The 19923-nt window shown below is 57.0% G+C and overlaps 1 protein-coding gene across 5 annotated transcripts in view; it reads right to left on the bottom strand.

Annotated features, from left to right (window-relative positions):
• NAV1 (neuron navigator 1) overlaps nt 1–19923 on the bottom strand; it is a 210899-nt gene that overhangs the window by 18207 nt on the left and 172769 nt on the right. For 3 of the 5 annotated variants that reach the window (XM_033415963.2, XM_049695808.1, XM_049695809.1), the window contains 12 exons: nt 15256–15394; nt 14514–14811; nt 13089–13782; nt 12165–12608; nt 11475–11516; nt 10717–10865; nt 8941–9111; nt 7905–7957; nt 7204–7227; nt 7018–7095; nt 4321–4404; nt 4021–4132 (listed from right to left, as the gene is read on the bottom strand). In XM_033415963.2, the coding sequence (XP_033271854.1) occupies nt 4021–4132; nt 4321–4404; nt 7018–7095; nt 7204–7227; nt 7905–7957; nt 8941–9111; nt 10717–10865; nt 11475–11516; nt 12165–12608; nt 13089–13782; nt 14514–14811; nt 15256–15394 (2288 nt within the window). The remainder of the gene's footprint in view (nt 1–4020; nt 4133–4320; nt 4405–7017; nt 7096–7203; nt 7228–7904; nt 7958–8940; nt 9112–10716; nt 10866–11474; nt 11517–12164; nt 12609–13088; nt 13783–14513; nt 14812–15255; nt 15395–19923) is intronic. The other 2 variants (XM_049695805.1, XM_049695811.1) reach the window with 1 other exon arrangement.

Here is a 19923-nt window from a genome sequence, read left to right as displayed (position 1 = left end):
TATACTGAAGGCTGCAAAACACTACTGAAAGAAATTAAAGTATATCTAAATAAATGGAAAGGCATGCCATGGTCAAGGAAGACAGCATTGTGAAGACGACAATACTTTCCAAATTCACGTACTGAGCCCATACAACCTCTACACCAAAATCCCAGCCGGATAATTTGCAGAGATTGACAAAGTGACCCTAAGGTTCACATGGGGAAACAAAGGGCACAGAGTAGCCAAAACCATCTTGAACAAGATCAGATTTGGAGGACCCACACTTCTGATTTCAAAACCTACTACAAAGCTATAGTAATCAAGGCAGGGTGGTACCTGCTAAGGATAGACATATGAATGAATTAATGGCATAAAACTGAGAATCCAGAAATAAACCCATGTATTTCTGGTTGACTGATTTCCTGCAAGACTGCCAAGATAAGTGAATGGGGAAAATAGTCTTCTCAACAAATGGTGCTGGGACAACAGGACAGCCACTTATAAAAGAATGAAGTCGGACCCCTACCTCACACCATATAGGAAAAGTAACTCGAAATGGACCAAAGATCTAAATGAAACAACTAAAACCACATAAAACTTTTAGAAGCTAACGTGGGAATAAATCTTCATGACCTTGGATCAGGCAACAGTTTTTTAGATACAACACCTAAAGCACACAAACACATACACAAATCGAAGAAAAAAACAGATCAGGGCTTCCCTGGTGGTGCAGTGGTTCAGAGTCCGCCTGCCAATGCAGGGGACACGGGTTCGTGGCCCGGTCCAGGAGGATCCCACGTGCCGCGGAGCGGCTGGGCCCGTGAGCCGTGGCCGCTGAGCCTGCGCGTCCGGAGCCTGTGCTCCGCAACGGGAGAGGCCACAGCAGTGAGAGGCCCGTGTACCGCAAAAAAAACCAAAAACAAACAAAAAACAGATCAATTACACTTCATCAAAATGGAAAGCTTTGGTTCTTCAAGGTGAAACGGAGCAGGACCCTGTGGTCCTTGCCACTCCCATGTCCTCAGCCTGCCTTTTGTCTGTGGAAAAACTTTAGCCAAAGAATAAGTTTAATCAGAGAAGTGAGAAAATACAGAAACAAAGGAAAACAGTCAAAGGAGACCAAATAATAATGATAGGTTAGTCATTAAGCATGGTCAAGGACCTTTAGTTCCTCCTTAAGGGCTACAGATAATATTCTGAGCCGTACCCTGTGAGCTGGCTTATAGACACTGAAACCCCGACCAGCTGGAAGAAGTTAACTACACGATGACCAGGCTGTAGCCATGACCTAAGCTGCCACAATTCCGAGAACTGGCATCAAGGAAATGGGAACAAACAGACCCTGGAACTGAAGCCTAACTGTACCTAAAAGAATCAAGATGACGCTGGTCAGACCACCGATGACCAATTTTGAGACGACTGTCACAGCTGACTGTGCTGTTTCTACATGTTGCCCCCTCCCTCTGTCCACAAAAGCTCTCGCCCACTGATTGTCAGTCGGGGGAGTCGGCCTTTGGACAGGGGTCCGTCCTCCCCACCGGACTGCCGGCATCCAAAGTAAAGTAAACTTTCCTCTCCACCAACCTGGCCTCTTTATTGGCTTTTGAGCGGCGAGTAGCCGGACCCCACTTTCGGTTACAAAGGGACAGTGTCAGAAAGTAAAGACAACTCGCAGAATTGGAGAAAACATTTGCAAATCATGTATCTGCTAAGGGGCTAGCATTCAAAACATATTAAAAACTCTTAAAACTCAACAGTAAAAGGAAAACCTGATTCAAGAATAGGCCAAGGATTTAAACAGACATTTCTCCATAAAGGGATACAAGTGGCCAATAAGCACGTGAAAAGAAGGCCCATCATATCCTTAGCCACTGAGGAAATTACAACCCAAATCATAACGAGATACCACTTCACCTCCACTAGGATGGCTATCACAAAAAATGACAACAGCAGATGTTGGCAAGGATGTGGAGAAACTGAAACCCTCAAGGTGCTGGGAAGAAGGACAAGGGTGCAGCTGTTTTGACAAAGTTTGACAGCTACTCAAAAAGTCGACAGAGCTACCACATGACCCAGCAGTTCCACTGCTGGTTATACACTAAGAGAACTGAAAACATCTGTTCACACAAAAACTTGTGCATGAATGTTCATAGTCGTGTTATTCGTAACAGGCAAAAAGTGAAAACAACCAAGTGTCCACCAACCGATGATGGATAAACAACGTGTGGTCCACCCATACAATGGAGTATTATTCAGCCAATGGAGTATTATTCAGCCATAAAAAGGAATGAAGTCCTGACACACGGTACAACATGGATGGAGCTTGAAAACATGAAACTAAATGAAAGAAGCCAGCCCCCAAACACCACATACTGCATGATTCTATCTACATGAAATGTCCAGAACAGGCAAATGCACGGAGACAGAAAACGGATTAGTGGATGCCGGGGCTGAGAGGAGGGAGGAAGAGGGAGTGACGGCTAAGGGGTTCAGGGTTTCTTTGTGGGGTGATCAAAATGTTCTGGTTTTAGATAGTGGTGATGGTTGTAAATACAACCTTATTGAATATGCTAAAACCCACTGAATTGCACGTGTTAAAAAGGTGTGAATTGTATCTCAATTTAAAAGAAAAAGAGATTACAGAAGCTACCGGATAGACGTGAACACTAGGGAGAGTGTGCACAGTCAGAAGAAAAAGCTGAGGCTGGAGCCCTGGACAAGGTGTTTTCCTTGTGATGAGAAAACTCTTAGGATTTACTCTCAACCGCTCTCGTGCAGCTGTCTGTGTTAATTGTATTATCACGTGGCACCTGGCATTCTTAGTACTTATTTATCTCCTACCGGAAGGCTGCACCTCGTGACCACCTTCATCCACCCCCAGCCCCCCGCCCAGATCACCCCTCATCCTGACTTTCTCTAGCAAAGCTTGACTCGCTGTTAAATCCCAGGCTCACCTGTCACTTGAGCCCCACGGAACCCATGTGATCTCGGTCTCATCTGAAGAGTCGGTTCATTCCCCTCGGAGAACCGAAGTGAGGATCAAGTGGGGTTATACACACGTCTGCGCACGCACACGTTTATGTCAAAGTGGAAAGTGCTAGTGTTTTAGACTACTTTCCAGGGCACTTTTAGGTTCATGGCAAATTTGAGCGGAAGGTACAGAGATGCCCCACTTACCCCCTGCCCCTCTACGTGCGCGGCCCCCCCGCTATCAACCATCCCCACCAGAAGCTACATTTGCTACAATCGATGGACCTGCACTGACACGTCACCGTCCCCCGGAGCCCAGAGTTTACACCAGGCTTCGCTCTTGGTGGTACATACTGTGGGTCTGGACAAACGGAGAAGGACACATATCCCCCATCACCGTGTGCTACAGAGTGCTGTCACCGCCCTGCAAATCCTCTGCCTTGCCCACTGCCGTTCCCCGCCCCCAGCCCCGAAAGCCACAACCCTGTCACCGTCCCCAGAGTCTCGCCTCTCCCGGAACGTCATACAGCCGGAACCACACAACACGCAGTCTTTCCCGACTGGCTCTTTCACTCAGCAGTGCACCCTTAACACGGTCAGCGTCTTCTCGCCGTCTGATTAACTCATTTCTTTACAATGCTGAGTGACACTGCGTGGTCTGGCTATGGTACAGTTTACTCATCCTTTCGCCTACCGCAGGACCTCGGGGTTGCTTCCAAGTTTTGCTGACTGTGAATAAAGCTGCTGTAAACATCCATGTTTAGGTTTCTGGGGGGACATAACGTTTCAGCTCCTTTGGGCAGATACCAAGGAGCGTGACCGCTGGGCTATACAGCAGGAGTACCTCGCGTTCGTAAGAGGAAAGTGCTATGTTAGCGACTGTCTTCGACAGTCATTTGAGGTCGGAGGTGAGGCCCCTCTCCTCTCCCTCACCCTCTGGGGTGGTGGGGTCATGCCCCGCTGCTCCTCGCTGACCGTCCGAGGGCCCCCACCTTCTAGAAACCTGACGTGGAGAGAAATCCTGCAGTAAGCCTCTTTCCAGCCCAGCCCTGTGGCCGGAAGGCCTACCTTTGGGTGTGGCTTCTGAGGCATTGAGGGCCCCCTGAATGACAGCCTGGGCCTCAGAGTTCTTCCTCTTCAGAAAGTCTATGGTTTCCCGTAAGTCCAGCAGCTCAGTGTCCTGAGAGAGAAACGAAGTGGTGTCACGGGTGTGGCTGGGGGACACCTGCTCTGTGCCCGGCCAGGGGCTGGGCTCGGGACTCTCCAGACCCGATGTGGAGGGCAGGGAATTGGGGCAGGTGGAGGAGCCAGGGCGGCAGGAGGGGGGGCGCCAGCCTGGCCTGTCCGTCCCCCGACCCGCGCTCTCACCTTCTCCTCAGCTGTCTCCGCCAGGTGCCGCAGACGGCATGTCATGCTCACCAGGCTCTGCTCAAAGGCCGCCACCAGGTTGGCCTGAAACAAACATGTATGGGGGTTCCCCAGGTGCCTGGGTTTGGGGAAGGGAGGGGACGTCTGTGGGAGGTGGCTAAGCTGACTGCAGGTCTCAGAGCGGACCAACCGCATAGGGGCTCTTACACCTTGCTCCCATTTCTGGCCCGAAGAACATTCCTGGGGGGCCCAGCGCCTTGAATGATAAAGCGGCACAGACAGCATCAGGGTGGGGCAGGTCTTTGGAGGCGGCTAAGGATGTGACACCTACTGTTTGCAGAGGTGGGACTGTCCCCTGCTTCCAGGGGGAGTCCCCTCGGGGGCCGTCCCTTTATCCTGGCGGAACTCCTCCCCCAGGGCCCCATCACTCCCAGAGAACGGGTTTGGGACAGCTTCCCAGCCCCGCGCCCAGGGGGCCTCCATTCTTCGGTTCTGGCCGCCCTTTCCCTGATCCTGGGGCTGGAGCGGTAGCTTGGGCCACCTCGCGGCAATTCCACAGTCTGGCCACTAGGTGTCGGGCCGGCTCCGCGAGGGGCCCCCAAGGACTTGGGGGGGGGCAGCAGGGGGAGGGGCAGGAACTCCAGCTCTGCCAGCAGGAAGGCCTGCAGGGAAGGGGGGCGTGCTGAGGCTGGGACCAGAGAGGGGGACGCTCGCCCTGGGAGAGGAACAGCCGCGGATCGCGGGGAGTAAACTGTGGCCCTTCGAGGGAGGGGCGCATTCCACACAGAGCTCTGGGGGCCGGTAACGCCTGCTTCCTATCGGCCAGTGGTTCTGCCTCCCTGGGGTCGACCCTAGTGTTCGCCCCCTGTCCTTGACACAGGCTGGAGGCCTCTCTTGTCCAGGCCGGGCTCCTTGGCACGTCTGTGCCTCGATGGGGTTACCTCCACCTCTGGACTGGGAGCTCCTGCCTTCCTGGCCTTGGGTCACCTCTTGTTTGGTCCCTACATCCCTGCCCGTCTGTGAGCACGTGCCTCCTCGTGAGGGGCCCCGAGACCCCGGCTCCTCGGGGCTTTTCCGTGCCGGCCTCTTCCCGTCTGGGTCTCCCTCTCCTCTGGGGGGGCTGCCGCCCCGCATCCTGTCCCTCCTCTGAGCCTCCCTCACCCCCAGCCCCACGAGGGAGCCTGTATGCCCTCGGGGCTCAACCAGGGGTCTGGAGAAAGGCTGGCATGTGGGAGGGGGAAGGCGTCCAGGCTGTGCCCAGCGTGGGCAGCTGGGGAGTCCTGGTGAACAGGACACAAGGTCTGGAATCAGGGGACCCTGAGAACAGCAGAGAGCCTTCCAGAATCCAGGACTCTGACCCTCAGCGAAAGCCCGTCTCCAAAATTCAGGACCGTCGTGTCTGAGCATTCAGTTTCTCCTCTCTCAGCCAAAGGGAACTTCCTGTTCTAAGAGAGTCACCTTCTAAATTCATTCTCTTGGCTCTGGTCCAGACTGGACAGCACGACACTGACAGGGTGTAAATGAGTCAGACGAGCTCCTGCTCTCTGACACCCCTCCCCCGCTGCCGTCTCCCAGACATGAATTTCCCGGGCTCTGCCGGACGGGATGGCCTTGGGTGAGGCACCAGGGACAGAAGAGATGGGTCTCGTTTCTATTACGATGCTTATGGGTCCCCAGTTGTGGGGAAAAGGCTTGATACGAGCTTCGTGCAAGCCAGTAAGAATACAACGGACCGACCGAGAGTTTGGGAAAGACAAGAAAAAGAACAAAGAGAACAACCAGTGTGGTGAGGACACCGCTCGCTGTCCGAATGTACTGGAAACACGCAAAACCGCGGTGCCGGGTCTTCTACCTGATTCCAGTGAGACCCAGGCCTGACAGCTGGGCTCCCCAGAGAGGAAGGGAAGAGAAAAAAACCAGCAAGGACTGCGGAAATTGCAGACATGGTTACTTTGTGCGAACACTTGGAAAGCTCCGCAGATCCGGCTCAGCTGTTGTTTACAGCTTTGGGGGAAAATGGCTCTTATGTTCTCTGTCTGCAGCTCGGTCGCTGGGGAGAGGCTTCTGCGGCCTAGTCTGGGGGGCAGCTTCGTTTCTCCCCATCTCCCAGGGTGGAAAAACTGAGGCCACAAGAAACGCATTCTAAGCGGATGTACTCTGGGCAGGCTGAGGGCGGCGACAAGAATGCGGGCTCCCCAGCTAAGCTCAGGGGCCCCAGAAGACAAGGCAGCTGTGGCCGAGGAGCCGGAGCCCGGGCCGGCCTCCCAAGAGCGCTGCCCTTCCCAGGTGGGGTCCCACCACCCAGCTGTGTGCCTGCCCAGCGACGGGATGAACAACGACACGGGCAGAGGCAGAGGGTTCCCAGGGATCTGTAATTCTGATCCGTGACTATTCCTGTCCACGGCCAGTGGCAAGGCTGTTCCCACCTCCACGCAAAACCACTGATATAAACCCTTTTCTCTTTCTCTAGGGGCTTCACGGGCCGTCGGACGGGCGCTCGTCCGTACCTATGAATTAGGGTGGGGGTGCAAATGGCTCCTTAGAGAGACCCCGACTCGGAGGAGGAGGCCGCTCTCCAGATCCTCCGCTGCCTGGAATCAAAGCCCACGGGACACCTTATGAGACAGTTCTCCTGGGGCTGAACTCGTCTAGTTTGGGCCCAGACAGCTGCCCGGCTGTCCCCTCCCCGGCACTCACGTTGGCGGAGAGCTGCGACGTCAAGGTGGCTACTTTCTCCTGGGATGACTCCAGGGCCCTGCGAAGCTTCCGGATTTGCTGTGAAGGAGACAGAGATGCACTTACGGTGGCAGAAGAGGTGTACGGCTCGCAAGGAAGTGGGGTGCAGGGGTGTTAGGAGGCCGGTGCGAAGGCTGGGGACCCTACCTCAGACTGCATCCTCTCCTCAGCCTGGTGAAGGAGCACAGAAGCGGGGTGGAGAGAGAGAGAGAGAAAGAGAGAGAGAGAAAGAGAGAGAGAAGGCCGTTACTACGGAGGCAAGGGCAGCGCGCAGAACTCGAGGAAGCGAGATGCAGAAGCGCCCAGAGGCTGACGCCCTGTGGCCGGGCCTGGCTCTTCACGGGGTGGGCTCAGACCCCAGACCACAGTTCAATACGGCACACCTCTGGGGCAGAGGTCACAGCCACCTCTGCCATTGCCAGGAAGGCTAGGAAATGCAACTGCTGACCTGAGGACTAACCCTGTCGCCACCAACTTGAAGGAGTAAAGCGTTAGGGGCAGCACGAACCTGAGGACCAGCTTACGCCTCACGAGCAGACGCGGGCCCAGGGCCCACGAGGAACCTGGGGCAGATTCTGCACACAGCGGGGGTCCTGGGGTCCCTGAGCGCGGCCCACCCTCCCGGGCACAGAACGCCTCCACGACCAGGGGATTCTCTGCTTTTCAAAGGAGGCACAAAAGGCGCCAGGGTCGCTCAGGGATTGGCGGTGAGGCCGGAAGGACCACCGAGGTCTAGAAGCGCCCACTTCGTGCCCTAAGCTCCAGGGGCCCCCACCTCGCCCCGCCCCGCCCCCAGGAGGGTCCAGGGCGCAATTTGGTGCGGGGGGGTGGAGAAGCGAGGCTCTTACTGAGGAGTAGGTGGAAGAGGCACTGGAGGCCAAGGACAGCACTGAGCCGTGAACTGCAAGAGAAGCAGAACGCAAAGGGTTAGCAGAGCGCTCGGCCGGGGAACCCGGGGAGGGTTCCCAGGAGGAGCGCTAAGGCAGGGGCTCGGGTTCTGATCCTGGAGCAGAGAGGGAGAACAGAACAGAGGACGCGGCTGTCTGCCCCACCGAGGACTCGAGTTCCAGGCAGAGCTGGCCTGCCCGCTCTGGCCCGTACTCTCGGACAGCCGGGCCGAGGGCCCTGTGCTTGGCCTGCCCCTCCAAGGGCGCACGGCTCCGGGAGAGAATACGCTCCCGGGCACGGGTCACCGCCTCCCCCGTCAGGAAAGCACTGTCGCTGCTGAGGAAGCGGCAGTTCTCATCAGAGCTGCTCAGAACGAATCGCGGCTCTGCCTGTGCCTCCTCTTCGCAGTGGGGACCGTTCAGATGAAAAAAGTCTCCAAGTGCAAGACACTCGTTCTGATTCTTCATGAACGACAGCCCTACTGAGAGAACCGGAGCAGGTCGGCAAGGAAAGCCCCCGGGATGAGCGTCCTGACGTCACCAAGTCTCACCCCCAGAAAGCCGGGCTCCAGCTCTGACCACCACGCCCAGAGGGCGGCCCTTGAAGCTGGTCTTCGGAACGTTCTCGAAAGAGGAATGAGATGCCTAATTCTCGTAAGGCTTTAAGAGCTACCTCTGCGTCCCCGTAAGCGGTCCTGTCCTCTGACGACTGGGGGGATGGGAGGACAGTGGCGGCGTGCTCCGAGGGCACCCTCTCAATAAGCCTTCCACGCTGCCTCCCCTCCCCCCACCAGGAGGGGCTCCCAAAGCCCCGGGGCTAGACGGTGCCACCCCAGGTTTCTGGGCCCCCAGACCCTTCAAAGGGACGGGAAGAGAGAGCTGAAATGGCCCAATCGGATGTTCTGTGAGGCAGACATGTGCGCGGTGGCGGCAGCGGTGCGCGAGGGGACCCAGCAGAGCTGGGATGAGCGTGAACCGCGCTGGCATGAAGTCTCACCGTCGTCCGCGGGGTCTCGGAAGGATCCTGACCGGATCATCCCCTTGGGTCTCTCGGCCAGGGACAGGGTGCTCCCCATTTGGGAGCCGCTGTACAGCGCGAAGGCCGCCTCGTGGGTGGGGATGCTGTTGGAGCGGGTGATTCTTGGCGTGGTGGCCGCAGTGGGACTCACTGGAAGGACAGAGGGGGGGACAGGAGAGGGAGGGGAGGGCGGGAGAAGAGGCAGGGGCATCAGCTTTGGGTCCCGGGGGCGGGGCGCCAGGAGCAGAGGCGGATGGAGGGGCAGAGAGGAGGCCGGCGGGCGGCGGGTGTGCAGGCGGCCGTGCCTGGGAGAGCAAAGCCCTACGAGGAGGACCCTGCGTCTGAGCCGGGGCGAAGAGCGAAGCCTGTTTGAACGCCCTTCCCTCGGGCCTGTCTGCCCAGAGAGGTCGCTTTCGAAGGTCATGCTGGGGGCCCGGCAGCTTTTCTGAAACCTTCGCATCACTTGGATGTGCCGATGAAAACGGGGTGTCGTGTTTCTCTAACACACAACGGGCTGCCAGGGAGGCCTGAGAGTTCGGAGCAAGGCTCAGATCCGAGTGATGAAGAGGACCAGCGAGGGGCAGGGCTCAGGCTGTGGGGCGCACGGCCGGGCACCACGGAGGGGAGCGGCACTCCCCAGAAACACGGCCGGTGCCCAGCATGACCCTGGCTGGAAGGCCAGAGCCGGTGAGCGGGTCCGGGAGGCTGTGCAGCCCTGCTGGCCCGCAGCCCAGCCCCCTCGGCCCCTGCCTCTCCGCGTGCATGCTTGGGGCGGGGGGTGGGGCTCCTTGGACACTCCGTGGACATCCAGTCTCCGGGAAGACCCGAGAAGAAGACAACCCCACCTCTCCCGGGGCCCTTCGGCGTGTGTGAGGTGATGATCGTGGCTTGGCCCGGCTCCTCATCCCCCTGTGTGGTCTCCATGGAGACGGACAGCAAGCTGGCCCCGCCCTCGTTTTAATGGCTCTCAGGGACCAGATGACCTTCCCTTTAGCATCGCGCCCTTCTCTAGCAAGATGACCCCGACTCCTAGTTTCCTCAGAGTCCCCAGTCGTCCCACAGGCGTGTCACAGGTCTGCAGGTTTTGCTTACTGCCTTCCTTCGCCCCGCTGAAAGAGGCAGTGGATTTGGAGACGCAGGAAGGAAGCAACAGGCCGGCCCGGGCACTGTCCTCAAGGGCCCCCGGCACTCGGCGCCCCAGGAAGCAGGGCCGTGAGCCCCGGCCTTCGCCCCTCCCGTCTCTGAAGCAGAGTTGCCTCCTCCTCACAAGCTTCCCCTTCTCCTCAGACACCAGGAAAGGAGAGGCCAGCACGGGTGTCCCTAAGCCCTGCCTCTAGGATTGGACGGTCCCGGCTCCGGGGCAGACCCACGGCTGCACTCGACCGCTCACCCCCTGCCTCCCCAGCTGCCCAACGCTGTGTCGCGGCGCTGGGTGCGGCGGCTCCCTTCTGGCTGCACCGGGTTTTGCTCTGGGCCTCCCTTACGGCTCTTCCACGCCAACAGGCAGACTCTCTGATGCTGCAAGGACCCCACAGCCCGGGCCCAGGGGCCACGTCTCAGGTCAGGGTCTGGCGCACTCAGCCGTGCGTCTCACGATGGATGCATGAACTGAGACCCGTGAGCCGGCCGCCACGGCGCGAACCATGAACTGAGACCCGTGAGCCGGCCGCCACGGCGCGAACCAAGTATGGGGTGAAGCCCAAGGCCCCGCTGCCCTGCCGGCCCCCCTGCACGGCGGTGACTGCGGACACTGACCTATGGTGGTAAGCTGGCCCTTGGCGCTCAGGGACATGGACAGCGCAGGGGGCGACGGCAGCTCTGGCTGGTCGTCGGACTCGGGCGGCCCCCCGATGCTGTGGGAGTGTCGCCACTCCTTGGCCTCCTCCTGGGGCTGCAGCTGGTACCTGCGGGTGGCAGCCAACAGCTCGGTCTGGGCTTCTACCACCTGAGCTCAGAGGTGAGCTCCAAAAGCAGGACGAGGAGGTGGGAGCTGTCGGGGCTGACCACGGGGGGTGCGGAGGGAAGCAGCATCCTCCCGGACCTCAGGAGGGGCGGAAGGGCTGGGGACGCCCCTGCGGGGCTGCCCAAGCTAGGCCGAGATGACGGAGGCCCGGGACAGAGCTCGGCATTCGAACCTCCCAGCAGCAGGAATCACCGGACCGCAGGAACTACTGCCCACCTGAGTGGCCAGAGGTGGCCCACTCTCCCTCAGGCTTGGGGGGGGTGTTCTGGCGGGACTGGGGCAGACAGCACAGGCTGGTGCGGGGAAGTGCGTGAGTCCCATGTGCAAGCCTGTCTCTCCTCTGTCACCAGAGCCCCGGCTACAAGGTGACGCACACACAACAGTGAGCCTGGGTGGGCGCCTGGGAGGATGTACGGGAACCAGGTACACGTGACCGGCCGAAAGGGGCACCGCACGCATGACTGGAGCCTGGGACAGGGCGAGTGACGTTTTCTCATACAGACCAGGAGCCCCAGGTATAGGAAAGAAAAACACATGTAAGGGTTATTACCTGAGCCCCTTCTTGGGAAGAGTATTCCGATCCCGCTGATTACTGTGGAGGAAAAAAAGAGAAGCACGTGGGTCCATCTCAGGAACTAGAGTTTGGGAGCAGAGGTTTGACGGACGCAACACCGGGACCCAGGGCATCCGGCCGTGAGGCCCCCGTCTCCATAAACAAAGGGGAGGTCAGCCACAGCCGCCTCTGCGCTCACAATCTGAGAAATTTATCTGAGATCTTTGATGTTTTTCTCTGATTAGCTTCCCACTCCCCCCCCTCCCCTCCCCGGCAACCAGGGATTGAACCTGGGCCCTGGGCAGTGAAAGCGTGGAGTCCTAACCACCGGACCGCCAGGGAATTCCCTCTGATTTGCTTTTTAAAGATCATGCTGTGGTAGATGAAAACCAGGATGTGACATAATAGGGATGATCTGGGGCCAGTGATTAGAAAGCAGAAGCTTCGGATGGCAGGTTAAACCAGGCATGAGGGCTCGGGGAAGTCACTGAACGTCTGTGTACTGGTTCCTCGTGTAGCAGGTGAGAATCAGAATTTAAACACAGAAACGAAATCCTGTTCCTTAAGAGTTGCTGAGAAGCAGAGGAGGTTACTTAATGTGCACACAAGTGTTGCCGGTCACAGAGCAGCAGTCAAACAGGCCCGGAGGCAGGAGCGGGCTCCCTGGGCTCGGCCCCGCCCACCCACCTGTCCAGCTGCCCAGTCCTGGGGCTTCCGCTCCAGGTCAGCTCTTCGGCGTCCTCCTCTGCGGGGGCGGCGGGGGGCGCGGGGGCTGCAGGGACAGGGGCGCTGCTGGGGAAGGCGCCGGGCAGGCTCATGGGCATCTGGAGGGACTCCATGCTCCTGTGCAGGCCTGAGAGCTTGGGGTACATGCGGGTCTCTTTGGGGACGCCGAAACTGCTCATGAGCTCCAGGCCCTGGGAGAAGCTGGCGGAGTTGATGTTGAGGATGGGGGCTGGGCTGGGGCTGAAGCAAGAAGGGAGGGGACCCCCGGCGGCCGGGCCTGGAGTGTGCAGATCTGGGACCTTCGGCGCATGGGCGTCAGCGGACGCAGGGAGATCCAGGCTGTTGGAGTTGACCTTGTCCAGATTGGCTAGGGAGGGTGGCTTGACAAAGCTCTTAGCCGTGGCCCTGAGAGAAGTGACGATAAAACAGGACATTCAGGATCACGGAGTTAGAGAAACAACAGGCAGGTGGGATCACAGCCAAATCCTGGTCCTGTTTCCTCACTTTCGGGCTCTTTGCAAAGCAGGGGGGGGCTTCTCTCAATGCCACTGGGAAATACGGGGGAGGAAATCTGACCTGGGCACCATCAAGTCTTAAGGAGGGGGCAGCACATGCACAGGGGAGACAAGGGTGGGTTTACGCACAAATGGACGTGTGTGTGTGAGAAAATAAAACAGCAAAACCACCCAGGCAAGAGCTCGGAGAGGCTCAGAGCACATCGGGGGGCACCGAGAACAGCTCCGAAACACGGAAGAGGCGCCCGGCACCCGGGGAACAGGCGGGAGGCCCAGGGCCAGCAGGGAACAGGCCACCCCGTCTAAGGAGCGCCGGGACCCTGGGAGGATGCTGGGAGGGCAGACAGGAGGAAGCGCCCAGCCTGGGTACCTGAGGGGGGTTGGCGGCAGCTCTGCCAACTTGGGGGCCGGGGGGTGGCTCGCTTGGCCCTTGGGCGTGCTCTCCGGGGAGCCCATGCTCTTCAGGGCCACGCTGTCTGGGTCCAGGGCCACGGCCTTGGCCTTGGCCTTCTCCTTCTCCCGGTCCGTCTGGTTGACGGGGGCTGGGGTGGCCCGCCCGCCGGCCCCCTTGGAGGGCTCCTTCAGCCTGGAGGGCGTCAGGCTGCCCTGCCTGGTGCTGAGGAGGCTGGGGTCGATGCTGCTGCTCACGGGCCGGGGGCCGGCCCGCCCGCCGGTCACGCTCATGGAGCTGGACTTGGCCGGTCGGGGCAGGCTGCGGTACTGGATGTTGGAACGGGCGCCCGGAGCCAGGAAGCCGGGCTCCGCGCCGTTGGGCACGTCCAGGCTGGTCTTGCGTCCGTTCGCCGGCTTGACGGGGATGCCCGAGGTCTTCTGCGCCTTGCCGAGCGTGGCCGAGCCCCCGGCCTGCACGACGGTGGCCGTGCCTGTGGCGGGAGGGGGCTTCTTGTAGCCGAAGGACCCCGACGTGGATGGGCGCGCGATGCCCGAGGGAGGCTTCTTGGCGTCACCCAGGCGGTCGCGGCCGGCGTCCGAGGAGGAGCGCTGCAGGCCGGCGCTCTTCACCGCCAGCTTGCCCTTGTCGGCGGCCTTGCCCTCGGGTTTGCCTGCGGAGGGCCGACAGGAGTGAGCGCTGAGACCCCCGTCTCTGGCCCCGGGAGGAGGGGCGCCGTGGGCGGGCGAGCGGGAGCCCCGCAGGCTGCGGACCCTTCTCGCCAGAGGGGAGGGGACTCTGGGCGGGACTGGCCCCCGATTGATTGTTGTTTTCCGCCCCCAGGGTAGGGGGTCCCATTTTGGTTGAAACGGCAGAGGCGATCACAAAGATGATCGAGAAGGAATGACGTCTAACACTGGTCCAGGGAGGGAAGGTGGGGGAAGCAAAGGGACGGGACTTAGCTGTGTCTGCCGGTGGTTAGGGACTAGAGGGGGCCTGACGGAGGCCGCGGGTCACCACGGAGCCACTCTGGGAGCGGCATGATTCTGAGTGTGCCAGGACCTCCCTGGGACGGCAACCAAGCCCTCAGGAAGACAAGAGCATCACCCGCGTGTCCCAGGAGAGGAGACGGAACCACTGGATGGTGTGAGGCAGGTCAGGCCAGCCTCCCCCCTCCTCTACACCTGGGCCTAGGCTTTAAGCACGTGGGATTTGTATGCCCACATCTGCACGACGGACATCGTACTGCCCGTCTTCCCTGACTCGGGATGGCCTGGAGGCTAGGGTGGGCAGTACGTGGAAGCAGCGTGCGGGCTGGCCGTCTCCCAAGGGTTAACGGCTGTGAGGAAGCCAGGGAAGCAGGACGTGGCCCTGGGCCCCCCGGTCCCTCGTTACTCGGCTCACCTGCGACCTTGAGGGCGCTCTGGGCCGTGTGAGTGATGGGGGAGGTGACGGCCACCGGCGGGGTCTTGCCCTTCTTCAGGGACCCGGGGTGCCCCAGGGTGATGGGCTTCTTCAGTTCCCCAACCTTGGATGGGTCGTCACAGCTCTCGGGCCGCTCTCGCCGCCACTTGGCCGCCCCGGGCTCCATCTTCAGGCTGCCGCTGTCGTACTCCAGCTTCCTGGGGGCCTTCTCCTCCGACTCACTGAACCAGTTCAGCGCGCTCTCTGCCAGCGAGCGCTTCTCGGAGTCCGTGCGCAGCTGGAGACGAAAGAAGGCAGAGTGGACACTCAGGTGGGGAAGGGGGGACTGGGTGGAGAGAGGGGCTTTGGCTGCCGGGTGGCCCGACCCTGCCAGAGCAGACAGCGAACCAGCCTTCCGCCCGCACCTCCAGGCTGCCAGAGGACAGCACACAGATCCCGGGCTTCTCTTCCTCTCCAGGTGGGACAGCACTTACGGGCATCCCTCCGAACTGGCGTGGGCGCTCGATAGAGGCCCGCCCGCCAGGACAGCAGCTCACGCCTTAGGTGACTGCCCGGCAGCTAGGGATTTCTTTCCACCAGCTCAAGAAGGACTTGGCCAAGGGCATGTGGGAACCAATCCCACGGAGCAGGTGAGCGGACAGGCACCTGCACACAGGCACGGCCCGGTCTGCCCCGCGGTTCTCTTGCAGAAGGCGGCTTAGGCATCCGCACTCGCACGTACCACTATAGTCGAGTTCCTGCGAGATGCCGTCGGCGTGGTGGGCAGGGAGTTGAGTGAGGAGCTGGCATTGAACTCTTCCGAGCTGAGGTTGTCAGAGGCATCACTGAGCCCGCTACTGATGGAGCTGCTCTCATCCCAGCTGCGGGACAGGAGAGAAGGGTTAGCAGTCAAGACAGAAGCCGCGGCGAGAAATAAAGTTCCCATGATGAGGGCAGGATGGCTGTACTCCAGCATACAGACCGGCCAGGAGGGGAAAAGCGTGGGGGTTAGTCCTGGGTTTGCCAGCAACGCAAAGAGTGATTTAAACTTCCTTGTAATTTGGTGATGTCCTTTCATAAAAGGAAGGGACTACACAGGGAGCTCTACTCAACACTCTGTAATAACCTATGTGGGAAAAGAATAGGACAAAGAAAAGATATACGTGTTAGACATACACTGAATCAAGGTGCCTTACAGCTAAAACAAGAACAACGTTGTAAATCCACTATACTCCAATATATAATAAATATTAAATTTAAATTAAAAGAAAAAGAAGGGACTAGCTTTATCTGGTCAAGGAAGATGTTATATCTCCTTAACAGAAAGGTGTATTATAGAGACAAGGTAATTCTTGGATGGATCGAATCACACAAACCCATTTCCCGTCCCTATAAATAGCCTCCATTCTTAGAATGACTGTATCTTTATTTCTAGATGTGTTCTCTAGGTATTTCCCCTCCCTTTTCTGAATTTTTCCACACCTGATAACCAGGGCCGGAAAAAGACTGATCTTTTCTAGAGTCGCTTAGACCTGTCACTTCTCACTGCCCCCCTCTGTATCGGGTTCACCCCATCCTGGGACCGGGTCCCGCTGCTTAAGAGCGTGTACCACTCTTCTGGTAAGTGAACCCACTTTAGGTGCCGTGGCCAAGCAGAGGGGCCAAATGTGTGCTGAATGGTTTCATTTCTCTGCCAATTGCTCGGAATATCAGACTTGTGGTGCCTGGGAGAGACTGTCGTTAAACATCTGTCTGTACGTCTTTATATCGAGAACCCTGGTCCGTATATTCAGAGAGCCTGACACAGCCTCGGTCACTCTCCCACAGTCGCTTGGCTATTGGTTTTTCTGTTTGACAAGTTTCACAGTCAGAACGTTTATTCTTAACATCTGAACGAGATGCCTCCTCCTCTACCGTTCACCTCCTCTTGGACCATCCGTGCTTGCTCTCGCAAATTTCTTTTTGTTCACACGTTATTTTCAAAGCTCAACTTCCATCCCCTACAACCGTTTTTCAAAGGTCCCATTGCCCAAGCCTTTCCCCATTTCTATCTCTTCCTTCCGGACACTACAAAGTGCTTCAGAAATTCCGTGTTCAGTTTTAGAGCCTCAGACTGAACACGGGACTTGAGTTAAGACTTTAGTAATTCCGTGGGAATTCTCTCTACACCCTCCCATCCGCGTCCACAGTGAGTTTGCTCGTCAGCTTCACGTGTGTGCTGAAGCGGCTTAAGATGTTTTCCGTGAATTAGCTGGTATCTGGGAAACGTCTCCCTTTAGATTTATTTTGAGTTTCGTATCATGGAACAAAAATCAGACACACAAGTCATCTAAGTGCTTGGCCCGGATTTCGGCTGGCCTCCGGCTGATTTATGTGCTGGGAATAGGAAAGTGGGTGGTTTGGACGTTTGGCTTGTTGCTCTGCAGGGATTAATCCAAATACATTGAGAAAGGGCAAAGAAAGCACGGGGATTAGACCACACTACAGACTGAGCTAGACGTTATTACTGTGAAATATGGCCATTATTAAATGACAATCCACTCTTCTCCCCCCACTTGTGACATATATTAAATCTCACATTTGTCCTGGGCTAAAATAACACCTCCCCCCAACCCCACATTGTAGAGAACACATACTGAGCAGGAAAGATCAATTCTGGTTTTACGATCCTATCATCCTATCAGCTCTCCTGGGTCAAGACAAGATCTCTGACAAACAGTTTCCAGCGGGTCAAATACACAAGAAGCCTGTCCTTGCGCAGAGATTAATTACGGGTAATCGAGGCCTTGGGGCAGAGAAAACGCCTATGGACAAGAGGACTTTGCAGTCCACCAACCCCGAAGAAACCCTTCCTTTGCTCTGCATTGACGGAAAGCCCAACGCTGAGACGGGGGAGGGGTGTTTATCTTCTCAGAGACTCAGTTCCTCCTGGCCCCAAAGACCTCCCCTCCCAAATCACAGACTTTCTCCTGTAGTAAGAAAGTTCCAGGCTAATTACCGGGCAAGGTTGACTACAGGATTTGAAGGTTTCCTTCAATTCTTCCACGGACCCGGGGCAGGGCGGGGGCATGGCTCAGGAAGTAACGCGAGCCATGGGGAGTCATGGGGAGCGGCAGGTGAAGCTTCGCTCGCTCACCTCCTGCTGTGCGGCCCGGTTCCTAACAGTACCGCCCTCGGCCCCAGGGGTTGGGGACCCCTGACCTAGAGAAATTCCTTTGCAGGTCCTGAACAGAAGGAAAACTCTGTCGTCATGACTGAAGGGTTAAGCATGTCCATTGGAGGGAGCATATTTTCTTTCTTAAAAGAAAAATTACACAAGTGATATAGGCTCTAGTCAAGACTCAAACATTATGTAAAAATATAAAGGGAAAAAGGAAAACGCCCCTTTTCTGCCCTCCCACTTTGACTTCTAGGGTAACCACGGGTAACGGTTTTTGTGCTTCCTTCAGAGCACCCCCATGCGGCCCCCTGTCCGCAGCTGTCTGCCCTCTGCATCGGGGACCACACCCCACCCTCTGGAGGCTCTTAAGTTGGAACCTCAGGCCTCCTCTGTGTTGGTTTACATTCTTGTTTTAGTGAAGTACCTCCTCCAGTAGGCTCCTGGAGAAGTGTGCTTGGGAAGCAAACTTTGTAAGATCTGACGCCTTATAAAATGTCATTATGCTATTTTACGTGGGAGATTTTGGCCAGGCATTGAATCCATAGCTGAAAACAATATCCTTGCAGAATGCAAAAGCATTGCTCCACTGCCTAGCCTCTACTGTTGCCATTCTGATTCCTTGTCCCTAGAATGTGACCTGTTTCTTTGTTTCCTTTCTGGAAACGTTTAGCATCTTCCCGGGTGTTATGAAGTATCATTAATGACTCTATTTTTTGGGCAGTGGCCTCAATTTTATCTTCCATTGCCTCCATTTCTGCTACCGTTTTTCATTTCCAAGGGTGAAAACACCGTATCGGTCTTTCTCTCAAGGACACAACCTCTTCTTTTAACTCTCAGAGACATTCATTCACTCATTCATTCGGAGGGGCAGGTTTACAATCTCTTTGCCTAGTTTCTAGCTCCAAGTTGCTTTTTTCTGTTTGTATTGGGAGACTTCTGTGTTACACACCTCCTCGCATCTCTGACGACGCTTGGCTGTTTGCTCATCTGTAAGACTGGGACCCTCATCATAAGTTCTTTGGAAGCTCTGTGTACACAGGCAGGACTTGTCAGCGATGGCGTCAGTATAGGGAGATGCAATGGGACTGATTCATGGTCAGTTTCTTCTCTGGGGCTGCTCAGATTTCCTAGAGATGAATCTCCCACCCTCCTCCCTGGAGGGAATGAGACCTGTGTTCTGAGAGCTGAGCTGGGGAAGGTCCTGGGGGTCTCAACATTCAATATGCGAAGTTTCACTCAATACTGGCTCAAAATCTAAGCCTTCACTGTGCCAGGAGCCCACGAGTGCAGAGACCCCTGTTCTATTCTCTCCAGAGTTTCCAGTCTTCTGTCGACTAGGGGAACGGCCGTAGCCTTCCTAGGACGAGGGGATCTGAGTCTGAGGGTTTCTTACATAAATTTCCAAACAGTCCTCCTGTTTTTAGTTTCACCTCTTCCCCCTCTAAAGGTACCTGATGTCACCAAGTCAGCAAGCTTTTTAAGGGTCCTGGGATGCAAACAGAGGTGCTGCACAGCTGTCCCCACTGTGGGCTTAGGACTCGCCTTCGAGCTGATAAAGCAGTTCACACCTGCCATTCTGATCCCAGCTTCCCCGGATGTGGCTCCTGTCTCTCCCTCTAGACTTTGTCCTTGGTTTTATGATTAAAACAAAATCCCAGGGCTTCCCTGGTGGCGCAGTGGTTGAGAGTCCGCCTGCCGATGCAGGGGACGCGGGTTCATGCCCCGGTCCGGGAAGATCCCACATGCCGCGGAGCGGCTGGGCCCGTGAGCCATGGCCGCTGAGCCTGCGCATCCGGAGCCTGTGCTCCGCAACGGGAGAGACCACAGCAGTGAGAGGCCCGCGTACCGCAAAAAAACAAACAAAAACAAAACAAAACAAAACAAAAGTTCGTTCAGGATTTTCCGTAACATCTTATGGAAAAACCTGAATGAACTTCTTGGACAGCCTAATACTACCGGCCTGTCCATCTTTTCTTCCTTTACGTTTCTCCTGCTTTTGCTCTGGTTCAGAGCCTAACGACCTCTTGGCTGAAGCCCTGTGAAAGGCTTCCATCCCCCGCACTGTCAACAGAGTTCCCCTCCTTCCAGTACACGCTGAGTATCATCAGAAGCCCGACCCAGCACCTCCCCAAACCTTCATTAGCTCCTCGCTGCTGAGACAGTCGAATCAAAACTCTACATCCCGCTGTTGCAGACCGTCCGTGAGCCATCGTGAGCGTACAGCGTATGACGGCACGGATAAATGTCGTA

Source organism: Orcinus orca, chromosome 1 (assembly GCF_937001465.1).
Source record: "Orcinus orca chromosome 1, mOrcOrc1.1, whole genome shotgun sequence".
NCBI lineage: Eukaryota > Metazoa > Chordata > Mammalia > Artiodactyla > Delphinidae > Orcinus > Orcinus orca.
Note: the sequence above shows the minus strand (reverse complement) of the source record. Positions and strands in the feature narration are given on the sequence as shown.